Here is a 17,783-nt window from a genome sequence, read left to right as displayed (position 1 = left end):
TTTGCCATTCTTAAACTTTCACTAAGATTTTTTAAATTAAATGTCACGTTTCCAGTGCTACTTGAAGCCTCTTCTTCAATGGGCTGTGGATTTAACATTTTTTCCAAGTCGGTTTCAGTCAAATCTTCATCTTGCGATCCAATCAATTCCTGAATGTCACTTGATTCTATCTGTTCGAATCCATCTCGTCCTATTCCATTCGCGATTTCGGTTATGTTTACAGTCAAAATTTGAGCTAACAGATTCTACGTCATTTTCCGCAGTCACAGCAGGCCACAGTTTTTTCCACCATGACCTCAATGTGTATGACTTCAGTTCTTCCAATGATTCTTTTATGTTTACGATGCATTTTGCTATGTCCAATTTCTTCCAGCATTCCATAATATCCATATCAGGATTGCATTCCATATTATCCAATATAATTTTGTAGGTTCGTCTAATGTAATAGAGCTTAAAGGCTTGGATTATGAATTGGTCCATAGGTTGAAGCAAAGCCGTAGTGTCACGTTTATATTTGAATGCATAATTTCAAGTTCGCGAGGATGACCTGGTGCATTATCCAAAACTAGAAGCGATTTAAAGCCTAAGTTCTGTTTTTTTTAATAAGTTTCAACTTCAGAAACAAAACAATTCCGAAACCAGTCACAAAAAATAGCGCTTGTAACCCACGCTTTCTTATTAGCACGCCAAAACACTGGCAGGTTGTCCTTGCCCAAAATACTTGCTCAGGTTTGTATCCTCCATCAGCTACTAGGTTCGCAAATTCTTCTGAATATTGTCCTGCTGCAGCAGTGTCTGCAGATGCTGCTTCTCCAACGATTTTGATGTTATGCAATGATTGTCTCACCTTAAATATTTTGAACCAACCTTCCGATACTTTAAATTCGCCATCTGTACATTCACCACTAAAACTACCATCAGGTTCTTTAAAATGAGCGTAAAGACGCTTTGCCTTCTCCCGGACCATTGAACCACTCAGGGGCTTCTTTAATTGCGGTCTTCGATCCATAGTGACAACGCCACTTCCATTTTTTCTATTGCTGGACCGCGAACAATTTTCGCTGGCAGTGAAGTTGGATCTACATACGACCTTATTTTATCTTCGGATTTTTTTTTATCGATCGTACAGTTGATTCATTGACATGGAATGAGTGAGATATGGATGCAAATGACTCTCTCAAGCAGTTCTATTTTTATTTTTGGCGGTAACACAGATTTTTTTCGTGTCGAAACTCGTTTCTCTTTTATTTAGTTGACATGTGAAAGTAAAACAATAAAACACGCAAAGCGGCTTTTACTATAGAACGGAACAGCAACATTTAAAAATATACTTTATTTATTGAGTAACACGGTTGCATTCTCAAAAACACCAATCGTGGCGAAGGCGGCTTATGTCAAAGTTCTCGGCGATATCATTTAACAACATATTTTAATAAGATCTATTTTACTCTTTTTTATTAGTCCATTTAACAAGGATACTGTGTTGGATACCTATTGGAATCTCTTTATTTTTATGTATATACTTAGTAGATCCGCGAATAAAGAAATTTTTAGCCGCGAATATAGGAATTGGGTAGCATATTTTTTATCCGCGAATATTGAAAACGCGAATAAAGGAAGCGCGAATAAGCAGCTTTTTCTGTATATATAACCCTATATCTAATTCAATTAGTTTTAGGTGATACAAACAACTGTTAGGTGAACAAAACTATTATACTCTGTAGCAACATGCTTCGAGAATATAAAAACGAAAATCATTATATGTAGTATATGAGAGTTGGAGGTAGTATTGGCCCGATTTGATATATTTTTGCCAATACCACATACAACTAACATATCACGTACTACTAAAATGCTTCATGCGTTTCATTAATATACCACACATAACACCAGCAATCTATATGGAGACGTTCGAAAATTCTGATATTTGTTATATAAGGGCTAAGTTGAGGTCTCCGATTTTACCCATTTTAGGTACAAAGATATTTTGTTATGAGTAAAACACGCTCTCTCATTTTCATTGAGATAACTCATATATTGGCCGATTTATGCGGTATAAAGTCACCTGAAAGTTCGAGAATATTTATATTAGGTATATGGAATATTGTATTGACGCGATTCAACCCATTTTTGACATTCAGACATACTATTATCAAGAAAGGTTTCTCTTCGAATTTCCCATATATCACACATATTCACCGATATTTTTGGTAAAAAGTCAACTATAGGCACTGGGGTCTACATATTCGGTACCTTGGGGCTTCAACAGTTTTCGTTCGATTTAGACAATTGGGGCACACTGAAAGGCACCTCGTGCAAAGTTTTATTTAATTCGTGCTTTATTTGGACTGGACATACTGGAATGTGAAATAATGAGATTGAATTTAAAATTGTGTTGTATGAGAAGTAGGCGTGATTTCCTCCATTTTCGCATAGTATTATAGGAATATGTTATGTACCGAATCTGGTTGAAATCGGTTTAGCAAGTCTCGAGTTAGTTTTACCTAAAAGTGGACGGCGCCAAGCCCATGGTACATTTTTCCTGTGCAATTATACATTAAACTTATTATAAATATACATTTAACACTTTATAAAGATTCACAAACCACAGGTGCCCCTCCTTAATGTGATTCGTTGTGACAAATTTTTTCTGCATCTTAATTTTTACTCAAGTTACAGCTGCACAAACAGAGGGATAGACGGACAGACAGTTACCCGACTTTCAACTCGCCTCGTCATCCTGATCATTAATCATATATAATCCTATATCTATCTCGATTAGCTTTAGGTGATGTAAACAACCGTTAGGTGAACAAAACTATTATACTGTCTAGCAAATTGTTGCAATGCATGTTGTATAAAGATAAACGGGAGAAAATCTTACAATACCATTGATGGTTTCATGAAGTGTGGGTAAAAATATATCCAAAATCGATCTTATATCGAGGGCAACAAAACTACTATAGACCAGTGATATTTTTCTGCGTTCTGCTATCTCATATAGAGAATGCGAACTAACTTTTTATACATTACGGTATAACTTTAAGCAAAGGTATTTTTCTATATCACCTCCTCAATTGGAATACAATTAATTTCACAATTCATTTGCAAGATATGTCAACTGTACTCTTCAGTTCAATCAGGTAGAGGCTTAGGTTTTGAATGTCTATTTTAAAAATATTTATACTTGCTATATATACTGCTGTAATGTACACAATGTATATTCATAAATATATGTAGTATATCAATTTATGGGGATCAATGGATTCAAATATTATAACGTAGCCTACTATATATTGGTTTACTTTTGTGTGAAATAATGCTTTTAGATTAAATTTTGAATTAAAATCGTACTGATTCAATTAGACCGCATATGTATATCTATGCTGTTAAATTTCCCGCTTCGCCTGGAACTCATTTCACACAAAAAGTTTCTTTGTTCTTCAAATTCAATCTTGAATAGAGACGTATTTGTAAGCTAAGCACATGATGTCTAGATTTAATAATTTTTGGGCTTTATATATATATATTAAATACCTTTGTTAATTTTTGTTTCAAGGTCGCATTATAAAATCAACTCACAGACAAGACAAATAAACTGCAGAAATGGTTGGTATTGCTGCCGGCTCCAGCGAGCACAGTATGTCGTCGACGAAGAATCCTATGATAAAGTATATGTTGAAAGCACGCGAGAATCATGCACGTAATCAGAAATATGACTATTCCCATGTCTTTCGTCGAAAGACACGTTTCGAAATGTTTCGGCTCTCCGTTATTGCAATGGCCATTGAGTTCGCCTATGCTGCAGAAACGTCATTCGTTTCGCCGATATTGTTACAGATAGGCATTGACCACAAACTCATGACTATGGCTTGGGGTGTTTCCCCGATAATCGGTTTCTTTATCTCACCGCTATTAGGTTCGATAAGTGATCGTTGTACACTTAATTGGGGGAGACGTCGACCGATTATAACTTTCCTGTCGGTGGGTATATTACTTGGTTTGATATTGGTACCATGGGGAAACGATCTTGGGATATTATTGGGTGATGTCGGTTATAATGTAACACCAACCAGCAATTTGAGTGCTATGAATGATGGATTAGCGGCTGCTTTGATATCGAATGATGTGGACAGTGCAGCGGGCCCACTACCGTCTAATTTCAAATTTGCTGCAATATTGACTATTTTGGGTATGGTGTTGTTGGATCTGGATGCTGATACGTGTCAAACACCAGCTCGTACGTACATGCTGGACGTGTGTATACCCGAGGATCAAGCTCGTGGGCTCACCACTTTTTCACTGCTTGCGGGTTTCGGTGGTACAATTGGCTACGCTATTGGAGGTATCGATTGGGAGAAGACGAAATTTGGTTTGTATAATTAAATTTTCTTATTAAAATTCTAAGTGCGGTATTCATGGTCGTATTTACTGGTATTTAGGTGCAGCACTCGGCGGTAATATTCCTACCGTTTTCGGAATGGTAACCATTATATTCATAGTTTGTTACTTTGTCACCATTACAACGTTTCGCGAAATTCCGCTAAACCTGATCGAGCGTGACGAAATGTTGAGACCCCTTTCAGCGTCAGCTATAAAGAAGGAAATCAGTAAAAAGAATAATGCCGTCTACTACATTAAAGAGGTATCAGTTTAACATAGTATAAAGAAAGCTGTTGTATAGGCCTTTACACTAATTAAGAGCTTTTTAAAATTAAGACTGATGTACTGGAGCTACAAAATGCCACAGCGGAAAGGAATTACAACACAATGACTCCAATGGAGAGCTATCAGAATGGTTTTTCACCGTCTATGGCAATTACAGATAAATCAAACGAGCCATCTCAATCAAATAACACAAACAACAAGAGTACTATAGCTATTGAATTGGATGAATGTGTGCATACGCCTATAACTTTGGCAAAGTATCTGAAGAGTATTTTTGTCATGCCGAAATCAATGCGCATACTCGCTTTAACGAATCTGCTTTGCTGGATGGGTCATGTCACGTATTGTTTATACTTCACGGACTTTGTAGGCGAAGCTGTATTCAATGGTGATCCAACCGTAAGTTCCCGTTTCGGTTGATCTGTAGTATGTATTTCAATAAAAAGTTTTCTGTATATATGTAGGCTTTACCCGGCACAGAAGCAGCTCAGTTATATGAGACTGGCGTTCGTTTTGGCTGCTGGGGCATGTCTGTGTATGCTCTATCCTGCTCCATCTACTCGATTTCAGTTACAAAGCTAAGGAAGCTGTTAGGGTAAGGCACATATGATTATAAACAGATTCACATTATTCGGTTTTTATATAATTTCAGTACAAAGGTTGTCTATATTACTGGTATTGTGTATTATGGCTTCGGCATGTTGATATTGGCCATTTGGCCAACCAAGTGGGGTGTAATTGTATTCAGTACTTCAGCCGGCATATTATATGGTACTATTTCCACAATCCCATACATTTTAGTGGCCAATTATCATGCTAAAGATTGTGTAAGTACTTTACCACTGCTGCTTATAACTAAATTCTATAAAGCGCTATACATATGTATTTTCTTTGACTTTCTGTAGTTTCGCATGCACAATGGTGAGTCGGTTCCACTTAAACAAGCTCGCGGTTTAGGCACCGACGTGGCCATCATAAGCAGTATGGTATTCATAGCGCAACTGGTAATCTCGCTGTCTATAGGTCCATTGATTTCCTGGATGCAGACAACGTGTGCTATATTATATGCGTCTACGTTTTTAGCATTTTTCGCCGCAATATCAGCCATGTTTGTCTTATACGTTTAAGATTCAATAGCATTACTACATAGATTAGTTACCAAAAATTACTCATGTCCCATAAAATTATTAGTTTAAAATATTTTCTTGTAAATTTATTCGAATTAAATCAATTTTAAATATTAACAGTTTTTTAATTTATTAATGTATGTACTTTGAAATATTGTAGTTGTTTTACAGGTTAGTTAGCTCCAAATTTTTTTTTCTCAAGTTAGTATAACTGTCGTGAGAACAAATACAAAGTAACAAGTCATTTTGTCAATTAACTCTTTGTTTACTAGCCATTTGAAGTTGACGTGTCAGAGTATTATTTTAATATGAGAGAAATTGTTAATCGCGCAGTGATCAGATTCTTTGTTTGAAATCTTTAAAAGTAAAGGAAATTTATAAACTTATGAAGTGTATAAGGAGTCCTCACCTTCAAAATTTCTCATTTGGAGCTTTTTAAGCAGAATAAAACTAATAATCTTGCGTCGTTTTATAACTATGGATGAGACTTAGATCAACCACTATGATCCTCAATTGAAACAAGAACGTCTACAGTGGACTGAAGGTTGTTGTTCAGCTCCAAAGCAGGTGAAGTCACAATGATCAACAAAAAAGGTTCTGACATCAGTTTTGTGAGATACGAAAGGAATTTTGTTGATTGATTATCTGCAGAAATATAACACAATCAACTCTGATTATTATTGCATCCATTTAGATCAGCTGGATAAAAAAATTTGTGAGAAAAGACCTGGTTTGCAGCACAAAATATAATTTTTCATCAAGACAATGCACCTGCTTGCAAAGGTGTTTTAACAATGACAAAATTCAACGATTTAAAGTACCAATTGCTTGAGCATCTACCGTATACACCAGATTTCGCTCCCAGCGACTGGTAAAAGAATCCACGTGAACGAACTAATACAAAGCTATACATCGAACTTTACTGTCAAAGCGAAAGTTGGAAGTAAGCGAAGCAAAGTATGGAAGTTCGAAAATCTTTATATTAAGTATATGAGGGCTTAGGGAAGTATTGACCCGATTCAACCCATTTTTGACACAAGGGTATATTACTATCAAGGAAACATTTTCTCCAAAATTTAATAACATATCACACAGATTGACCGATATTTTCCGCAAAAGCACTAGAACAGTTATGGTCAGATTTTGACAATTTTTAAACTCAAGATGACATACCTCAAAGGAACTATTTGCGCAAAGTTTTATCCCGTTATATTCATTGGTGCTTGATTTGTGTACTAGAAAGTGAAAGAATCGTATGGAGTTTAAAATTGTGCTGTGTAAGATATATAATTGAAATTCGGAGAGAAACCTTTCCTCATAATAGTATGTCTGTATGTCAAAACACAGTTGAATCGGGTCTTATACTTTCCCTAGCCACATATACTAAATACAAGGTGCGTTCCAAAGTAAACAGTAAAAAAGTAACAAAGTAAACTCTCCATCTATATGTCGACTAGTACATTAGAATCTGCTATCCATTATCGACTTCCAGTAAAAATTTTATGACATTTCATCTATTGGAAGTGAAGTTATTGAGTTTTAAGTGTCAGTATGTTTTTGTCACCGGTGCGAAAATGAGCTTCGAACAAAGAGCCAACATTAAATTTTGTTTTAAAATTGGTAAAACTTTTACCGAAACGTTTCAATTGATGAAACAAGTTTATGGCGATGAAGCATTACCGTTTCACGGAAATACTCAACTCTGGCCAAATCTGGGTTAAACCTTTTATACCGAATAATACAAGGTTTGGTATGTTTTTTTAAGCAAAACCGCTACCGTCCGAGGCATGACAACCCCGCTTTCTGGTAAATTATCGTCTTCCCTCTCTTCTTCTTCACGATCACTGTCTTGTGCTCTTCTAACAGATTTAAAATATTTATATATTATATATATCAGTCGAACCTGAAGGACGGTTCTGAAGTTCCACTCTAGGTTTTACCATTCGAACACGTTCCTCAGGTTGAGAAGTACTTATATATATTTCTGCATTACTTGCTTCCGAAAGATGGAGCACAATGCAGCAATCGACTGCTTCTTATGCAGATATTTCTGTGCCTGATATAAATTTATGACCTATATGTTTTAGTTTTTGCTTAACAGTATAATTTTCAGCATTTACCTCTGATCCAGCTTCATTTAAGAGCCTAGAAATTCCCCTGTTAGACTTGTTAATATAATTAATTATATATGAACAGCAAGTATATGCATCCAGTATATATTGGATATCCATATTTGCTCTATGGAGTTCCAAAAGCGTTTATAAAACGATCCTGTAATTTTCATTTTAGAAAAATTTTGGATTTTGTTAAACTTGATCTAAGGGCTAACAAATAGTCGTCAAAATACATATTTATTCCACTATCAGACAGAAAAAGTTTAAAATCGTATAAATTAGAAATATCTTCTGTAGTCATATTTGAATTTAAAGCGTTTTGAATTTTAAAAAAGTTTTCCTGGTGTCTTACTGAATTTTGACTTATTTCTGTAAAAGGTAACAGTATTTGCGTTGAAGGCATTGGTGGATATGGTATACCACCGACAAAACTGTTGTCCTCTTATTTCCCTAGTACAAGAATGACTGTGGTTATGCTTTTGATAACCCAAATAATTTTCTAAATGGTTGACCGAACCATGTGTAGAAATATACTTGTCAATAAAACTAATGACATCAGGGAATGCCTGAGGATCTTGAAGGGGTTGATCCTGTGAGCATTATTAAGCCAATACATGCCACGTACATGCGGGGAACCTCTCGGTTGAAACTCCACTCTCCAGTAGAAATTTGTGACTAAATGCTCTCCAAAAATGCCGGTGTTATCTTTTAAAGGCTTAAGAATTTGTCGATAGCGGTAGTTAAAATATCTAGCACAAGTAACCTTGTCTGACCGAAGTAAGCGATATGTATCAAGGGGTTGTCAAATTGTTGGCTTCCTCTTCCGTAATATCTTTAGAATCAACAGTTTTAGAGAGGATGATTAAAAGCTCAGTCCAAATTGGCGAATCATAGCGATTGCCTTTTTCTTCTCAGCTTCCCAGTCCACAGGAGAGGATCTAACACCTTTCAAAACCTTGTAACCATCATCGTGTTTAGTCAAGCTTTAAACAAAGTTTTCGTTTAATAGATTTTGTAATCATAGAACAACTTTGGAACGGTGCGCGATGTTATTTCAAAACGGCGAATTTCTGAATTATTTTGCTAAATGTTTCAGAGCATGTAGTTTGTGTCGCATGGGCAGATTGAACCAATGAACTTCTTCTTGGTTATTAAATTCTGAAATCCAGTTCTCATTAATACAATATGTATATTGTGTTCACGTGGGGGGTACAGAGGGGTATTCACTAAAAATTGCAAAGTTTCCATAATCTTTGCGCCAAACGCCTTCTTAAGTAAATTTCTATCACTCATCAAAGGAAATTGGTAGAGATGTCACAATATTGTTAACAGAAATTGGTGTATTAACAACAGCACCTTTGAGAGAACTCTGACCTTGATATCGTATTGCACGGTTTGTCATAAAAGGCAAGAATAATGAGACGTTCTTCAATTGGGGTTAAATCCTTCAAACAATCCGGTATTTCCGGAAAGTCTAGAACGTTAGCTAAACATATTTTTGGAACGTTCTTTTTAACAATCGCATTTTTGCAAGTAGCACAAAAATTGTAATTTCCATCTTCCGAAGGAAATTTTTGCATTAAAAAGAAGGCGGATGCATCATTCAGGTGACCTTGCGCAATAGTTTCGAAATTTAATTTGCGAACTTGGTGTGAAAACCATATTCCGCAGCAGCAAATACATATTTTAGTAGGGCCCTTATTTATATTTTGGAAATAAATGTCTTTGAAATCTGTTAAATTGCCACTATAATCAATTTCTATAACATTATGTTCTCTCGTTAATCGGATTCGTTGGGACGGCCTTTCGTTTTCAATTTGCCTATTGCCCGGGTTATCTCTACGAAGGCGAACTGGACTTTGTCTAAGATGTCTCTGATTCAAATTTCTTCCCTCATACCCCTCCTACTAAGCTGTCGAAGTTTCTCTATCATGCTCCTCTCTCCTTATTTCAGGATTTCTTCTTGCATGTTCTCTTTACATTTGATCACGAATGCGCTCTAAATTCCTATACTTAGGATTTCTTGCGCGAAGTTCTCTATGATCCCTAGTGTTCCTGTTTTGCTCATCATAGAGACCTACGACCTCGAGTATTTCTTATTTGCTCTTCAGAGCGAATTTGGGGATCTTGTCGCCTTGTTCTATGTTGACCACTATTTAAAACTTGCTTAGCAGATCGAACCTCGGTATCTTCGCGCCGAGATCAATGACCTCAAGTATTTCTTATTTGCTCTTCAGAGCGAATTTGGGGATCTTGTCGCCTTGTTCTATATTCAACGATATTTACAGCTTGCTCAGCAGATCGAACCTCGTGGTTTTCGCGCCGAGATCTATGATCTCGAGAGTTTCTGCTTTGCTCATCAAAGCGAATTTGGGTACAGTATTTCGATTTTGTTCAAAAGACCGTCCGTCGAAATTTTCCCGCCTGGTTCTATGTTGATTTGTATTGATAATTTGTTAGACATACGTACATCGGAATCTAATCTACAATTAGCGTGACTTACAATATCTTGTGATTATTATCTTCATATAAAGAGTGTGCACGAAGAACTTAGTAATGCAGATCTTCTACTTAATCTAGGTATAATTAATTAATGATAAATGGCTTAGTATATAAAATACTTATATAATTCCGTCCGTCCGGGTGTGAAAAGTGGGATCCTAGATGCTGCTCTCTTTCACTATAATTGAGGCCTTGCTATGACTCCTTTCCTGTTCGGTGTATAGGTACTATAGTATACTGTTGCACATATGTATATGTGTTTGCTCGCCACTGTATATAACAATAGTTTAAACACTATATAACTAATACACTGAAATTAGTTGGAATACAGCCCTTTGGTAGTCAAAAAATCTAGTGTAACTGAAACTTCAAACACAGTGTACTGCTGTTTATTATACTCTTGCAATATGTTGCTACAGAGTTTAATAGTTTTGTTGTGGTATATTTTTGTACACACAGCTTACGTGCTTTTGTATACCTATATATTACTTAGATATTCACTAACATAAGACAAGGTACAATTCAAAAGTTCCAGGACTTTTGAAACAACGTGGCTTCTAGTGGCGCCATCTGTCTGAAATTGTTATCCCTCAATTGTGTATTCTTCAGTGTTGTCGTATAAAATTTATATAACAGCTGACTTGCATAACAGCTGAGATATCGCGCTACATGTTACATTACATTTGTAGTGTCGGTCGGAAAATGAGCATCGAACAAAGAGCCAACATTAAGTTTTGTTTTAAACTTGGTAAAACTTTTACCAAAACTCATCAAATGATGAAACAAGTTTATGGCGATGATTGTCTATCCCGTAGCCGTATTCACGGGTGGTTTAAACGTTTTCAAGAGAGACGGGAGGACTTGGAAGACGACGAACGTTCGGGCCGGCCAAAAGATGTTGTGAACGAAAAAAACACGGAAATTGTGCGTGAATTCATTAAAAAAAGAGCCGAAATCATCGCTTATCACGTCGATTTATCGTATTTTGACATAAAATTTAAGCCTCAGAAAGGTTTGTGCTCGATTTGTCCCGCACACTTTGAAACAACACAAAAAATACCGCAGAATTCAACATTCAAGAGACATCATTAAAGAGGCCAAAAAGGACCCAAACTTTTTGTATTCGATTGTGACTGGTGACGAAATATGGTGCTTTGAATATGAGCCCGAAACCAAGCGAAAGGAAACCGTTATGCTGACGTTGATTCCATCCAAAAGGCGACGACCGCCATCCTCAACGCTATACCGACAAATGACCTAAAAAAGTCATTCGATAACCTTCTTGAACGTGCAAAACGTTGTATTCAGGCGGAAGGAGACTATTTTGAAGGCGACCAATAAACTTTTCAAAAAAAATAAAAATAAAATAATATTCGTTTTTTAATAAAAGTCCTGAAACATAGTATTTAGTTATATTTATATTTTAGAAATTAGTAGTTTATTTCATTGTATGGAAATTAAGTGCTCGGAAACCCCCTCCGTAAATTGCTTTTGTCTATGGTACCTATTTTGAATGGTCTGCTCATAAAGGCTAAATTAACAAAAACTTACATATAATTAAGTTTGGCATACCCATATGTAGAGCAGGTATGCAAATTTTCTTCTTTTTGTCTTAATATCTAAACCTTTCATAAGCTGCCAACGGCGCTGGGTAAATCCCAAAAAGTGCCTAAATGTAATTTTCTTGAGTTTACAGTTCACCTCATACCTTTCATATTAAAATGTGTCGCAAAACTGAAACAATAGACAATAGCATTTAAACCGATGGGCTCATCTATTACCAATCCTTTTTGATACTACACTACTAATATTTATTTCACGTAATTTTTTCTAGATAGATATTTTTGCTCTATATAAAGTCCAGCACTCAAAGAAACTTTTTTGCATTGTTATCTGGTATATTTTGTTATAAGTTCAACATGATGGCTGAGAAAATATACCTATCCACTGATTATCACTAAATATTATCTATTATCTCGATTAGTTTTAGGTGATGCAAACAACCGTTTAGTGAACAAAATTATACTATGTTGCAATATGTTGCGAAAGTATAAAAATGTTGCGAAAGAATTCAACATTTATTATTCGATTATTATTTGGTATTTTATTAACTTATGTTATTGATCATAGATTTATTTAGTGTCAATACTATTTTTTCTCCGAAATGTTAGCTTTAATAAAAAGAAGCTATTTAACTCAAACATGATATACATATGTGATATAAACTGAAACAAAGGGGTTAGATTTAATATGTGAGGTATATGAGGTTGCTGTTGTACTAGAAGAGCAGAAATCAGTATATTAGGGTTATAAGATTCAAACAAAGGTCTAGAGGTCTAGACCAATTTCATTCATATGCAGCGATAAACCACGTTATTTTTAAGAAAAACTGTCCTTTTAATTTCATTAATATAAGTATACCATAAGTAGTACATGGGAGCTGGTGAAATTCGTGGACCGATTTCTGACATTTTTGACATTAAACTATCGTATATCTAATATTTTACGTTTATATAAAGCCAAACTGAAGTTTGAATCTTTTACATAAAGTATGTTGGAGCTAGGGTCATATCCCCGATAATGGGTACTAGGGCGGAACCGAGAATTTCATACTCTTGCGATTCACAAGAATCAAAGGCCAGGAAATACCAAAACCTTATATTAAAAAAATGTTGAAAAAGAATTAAACACCCATTATTAAATGAAATCGTTGTTAAATTACAATCAAATTTGGTATTTTCTTGACTTATATTAAAGGCCGTAAACTTAGTCTCAGTTTTATTGCAATATTTTAGTTTGCGTCAGCGAAAATTGTATTAAAACAAAAAACATCTTGAAGTGAGATGTACATAGGTATGAATGTGATATTAACTCGACCGAAGTGGCTAAATTTTATATTATAGGCTTGTGTGGAAAACGTCAACCAGAGAATCGGAGTTCATTATATGAAGGTATGAGGTTTAGACCAAGGTATATACTAATTTCAATCTAATTCAGCGTTAAACCACATAGTTTTCAAGAAAACTTATCCACTTAATTTCATTAAAATATCACATTTTGATCAATCGGAACGGTTTAAAGTCAAGAGGAAAGACGGAAATCATATATATATTGGGGATAGAGAAATATATTAATTTTTACATTGCTCAGCTATACTCGAGCATAGAGAACATATTTTGAAGCAATTTTATATATAAAATAAATTTTAATACTCACTGACCGACATACGAGATGTATTATAAGTAGTATATGGAAATAGAGGGTAGCATTAACCCGATTTTATCAATTTTTGCCAATACTACATACTACTAACATGCCACAGACTAATAAAATGCTCCCACTGTTTCATTAAGGTACCTCACATACCATCACCAATCATATGGAGTAAAGTCTGACGAATGTTCGAAAATCCTGTTATTAGTTACATGGGGGCTAGGTAAAATTTTCACCCGATTTAATCCATTTTGGGCACAAGGATGCCCTGTTATGAGCAAAACACGCCTTCCCATTTTCAATGAGATAACTCACATATTGGCTGATATATGCGGTATACAGTCACCCGGAAGTTCAAAACTATTTATAATAGGTATATGAGGGTTATAGGATGTTTTGATTCGATATAAATCATTTTTGACACAAAAACATACTATTATCGAGAGTTCCATTTATTTATTTTATTATATATCTTACACGTTGACCGATATTTTCGGAAAAAGTGCAACTAACTATATGGGGTCCACATATTCAGTACCTAGGGGCTTGAACAGTTTTGGTTCGATTTAGACAATTTTTGGTCATAAGATGGAAGATACTTAAACCCATTATTCACGCAAAGTTTTACGCCGATATAATCATTGTTGCTTGACTGCCACGCCCACTGTTTAAGTTTGAAATCTTTAGTGGTTTAGGAGATATCCACAGTAAACCTACTAGGGGCGGGACCACGCCCACTTTTTTAACAATTTTTAAACTGCAGATGCCCCTTCCTAATGTGATCCTGTATACCAAATAATGGTCTTGTATCTTATTGTGGATCTTAGTTATGACAATTTATTTGTTTTTGATTAATATCGTTTTGTGGGCGTGGCAGTGGTCCGATTACGCCCGTCTGCACTACCAACCGTCTTACACGGTCTACGTCTCAAGTTACAGCGTGTACAGATGGACGGACGGACGGACAGACAGTCACCCGGATTTCAACTCGTCTATTCATCCTTATCATTTATATATATATATAATCTTATATCTAACTCTCTAATCTAACTCTTTTAGGTGATACAAACAACCGTTAGGTTAACAAAACTATTATACTCTGTGGCAATAGGTACCAAGAGTATAATGAGAGAGCGTGTTATTCTATTAACAGTGCATCTTTGTGCCTAAAATAGATAAAATCGGATGAAAACTTGATCAGCCATATATAACTAATATTAGAATTTTCGAACATCCTTTTGACTTTACTTCATATAGATTGGGGATAGTACTCGTATGCAATGATTTCCTTTTGTCCAACAAGTTTGATGCCTAATAAGTCGTTCAGTATGTGAGTTATATATGTATTGTATTTAAAAAATTGCTTGAAAATATGTTCTCAAGCATACATGAGAAAGGTCAAGTTTTCTTAAAAATTATTTGGTTTAGTACTTAATTAGAATGGAATTGATCTATACCTTGGTCTAAACCTCATATCAATAATATAATGAACTCCGATCCTCTGGTTGACGTTTTTCACATTATATATTATATAATATATATATACAAGTATATACTTGTATGTATATATTGATGGCCTTCAATATAAGTCAAGAAGATACCAAATTTGATTGTAATTTATTCACGATGACGAGACGAATTGAAATCCGGATGTCTGTCTGTGCGTCTGTCCCTGCAAACTGTAACTTGAGTAAAAATTTAGAAGTCATAATGAAACTTGGTACACGTGTTCTCTGGCGAAAAAGTGAGGACGAGCTTGAAAATTAGCGCAATCGAAATACTGCCACACCCTTAATCAAAAACATATAAAATGTCACAACTAAGCACCAAATTAAGTTAAAAAAAACTTTAATTTGGTACAGGGGATTGCAGTAGGAAGGGGCACTTGAGGGCTAAGCAATTTTTTAAAGTAGGCGTAGCCCCGGCCTCTAATAAGTTTAATAAACATATCTCCCAGCAATTCAAGCTATATCATCTAAATTCGCTTAGGACAAATCTATTAAGGACCTTTACCCACAGTGTGAACATGGATAAAATCGGATTATAACCCCGCCCTCTTTTTACATAACGGTTTTGTTAAAAACTAGTAAAAGCGAGATAAATCAATAACTAAATGCTCCAGAGATACAATCTTACATCCGATATGGTACGAGAAGGCTTTATAGGAGACGGTGTCAAATTTAAACGATGGGCGTGGCGCCGCCCACATGTAAGAGAAAATCCATATCTCTTGACTTACTACACCGATTTTAACCAAGCTTGGTATGTAATATTACCCTAATATTCCTACATCACAATGTAAATATAGGCGAAACCAGAAAAAAAGCACGCCTTTGCAATTTTAAATTTCATCTTTTTCTTTCACTTTCCAATATACAAATCAAGAATTAATGTATCGGGTTAAAACTTTGCTCAAGTAGTGCCCTCAATATATTTCATCTTACAAGTACATCCAATAATAGTCAAAATCGGACCATAACTTAAAAAAAAGCTTCCCATGCAACGGATATTCATGATTTTGAAATTTCCGACTGACTTAACTCCACATATTCGTATATTTTTATATTTATATATTTCACTACGGTTACTAGTGTTGGTTACATCGTAGCGTGGTCCTGTCCTAGTACTTAATGTGGTATTGGTTTTTGCAGGGTAATTAGTAATTCCCTTTAGCTTCAAGTACATACTTTAATTTCTCGTACAGAGCAAAATTACTACCACATAAATCGTATTGTTTAAAAGAAATTTTTTTTCGACAAATTTCAGTTTCATTATTCAACTTCCAACTATTCAACTCGATATTTATAATATGATTTGCCTTTTGCAAAATAGGTCTCAGCTTCGGCGAATACTTCTTGCGAACATTCTTTTGAGATAAAAAGACAGAAAAAAGTCGCTGGCTAAATGCGGATTCCAATTCTAATTTTAGTAACTTGTTTAATTATCAGGCTCAGAATTCAGATAACACTCGTTATGCCACTTTTTGATATAAGCAACTAAATTTTTAATGGCGACTGGCGTCAGTAGCCTCCGGACTATACCGTTTACTTGCTACTACGGTATACTTACTTTGAATACTATAACAGTATTTTACTTTGTGAAAGGCTACTGAAGTTAGTGTACTTGAAAACTCAGATAAAACCCTTGAGTTTATATTTTTGGGAATCAGATTATTTAGCAACATTGGACAATTTTTTAAAATGATATATAAGAAAATAGAAACAAATTACGCTCATTAATTTAATTTAAAATAGTTGTGTTTAGTATAAATGAATTATATGTACGCTCGTATTGATCTATGATTTTCTAAATATTTGTGTTTTTCAGGTTGAATAATATTGTCAACTTAAGATAATCTCCAAAAATATTATATTGATAGTTAGTATAAATTTACGACAAGGGTAAATTATTCAGTTAGAAACATTCGTAAAATATCCATATATGCATTTTTGTGTGTTCATTTTCTTTGCAGAAGTATAAGCCGAAGTGTGCGAAATTCTTAGGTCAATGCAGTGCTTAGAGTACTATTTTTATAATACCTACTAGTAGATTCACTATGAAAAATGACTAATGACCACTAAATTAAAATCTTTGAAAATTCAATAATAATATGACCATTTTATTAAAAATTTTCATAAAAGAATATAACAATAGTTCTCTAAGAATATTACATCTTATAAGTAAACATTATTACGTTAATAGTAGTGAAATGTTTTTTTTGTTAAAATGGTATACCTTCCTTAATCTGGTAGCACTTTTTACCACAGTAGACTTCAAACTTAATTTGACGAGCTTTCGGAATATAACAGTTAATACAGAGCTTTCAAGCGGAAGTTTAAAAGCACACACTTCTCTAACGACTCTATATATAAAGTATTCCATTCCCTTCATTCATGGCGCTTTATAAACGCTCTCAGTAAAAGATATAAATGGCAAGTGCTATACCGACCCAGGCGCCCGCAGATTCTCTTAAGGCACAGTCATCGACGCAAAACCGTGTACCGAATCAGCTGATATGACCAATCTTATGAGAGCGCAATGTAAATGATCGGTCACCACCGCTTCTACCGTCCGCTTCAACAGACCGTAGAATATCCACGAAAATTGGATTTTTCCGTAGAAACGAGTGAGCTGAGAGTGAGAGAGCAATCTCTTGCAA

The 17,783-nt window shown here is 35.0% G+C and overlaps 1 protein-coding gene across 1 annotated transcript in view; it reads left to right on the top strand.

Moving 5' to 3' along the window:
- Slc45-1 (Solute carrier family 45 member 1) overlaps nt 1-5,912 on the top strand; it is a 32,956-nt gene extending 27,044 nt beyond the window's left edge. The window contains exons 2-7 of the mRNA XM_014237444.3: nt 3,560-4,372; nt 4,443-4,645; nt 4,720-5,067; nt 5,133-5,263; nt 5,321-5,495; nt 5,574-5,912. Of these exons, the coding sequence (XP_014092919.1) occupies nt 3,607-4,372; nt 4,443-4,645; nt 4,720-5,067; nt 5,133-5,263; nt 5,321-5,495; nt 5,574-5,795 (1,845 nt within the window). The 5' untranslated portion in view covers nt 3,560-3,606 and the 3' untranslated portion in view covers nt 5,796-5,912. The remainder of the gene's footprint in view (nt 1-3,559; nt 4,373-4,442; nt 4,646-4,719; nt 5,068-5,132; nt 5,264-5,320; nt 5,496-5,573) is intronic.
- The last annotated feature ends 11,871 nt before the right edge of the window (nt 5,913-17,783 follow it).

This window comes from Bactrocera oleae, chromosome 4, assembly GCF_042242935.1.
Source record: "Bactrocera oleae isolate idBacOlea1 chromosome 4, idBacOlea1, whole genome shotgun sequence".
Taxonomy (NCBI): Eukaryota; Metazoa; Arthropoda; class Insecta; order Diptera; family Tephritidae; genus Bactrocera; species Bactrocera oleae.
Note: the sequence above shows the minus strand (reverse complement) of the source record. Positions and strands in the feature narration are given on the sequence as shown.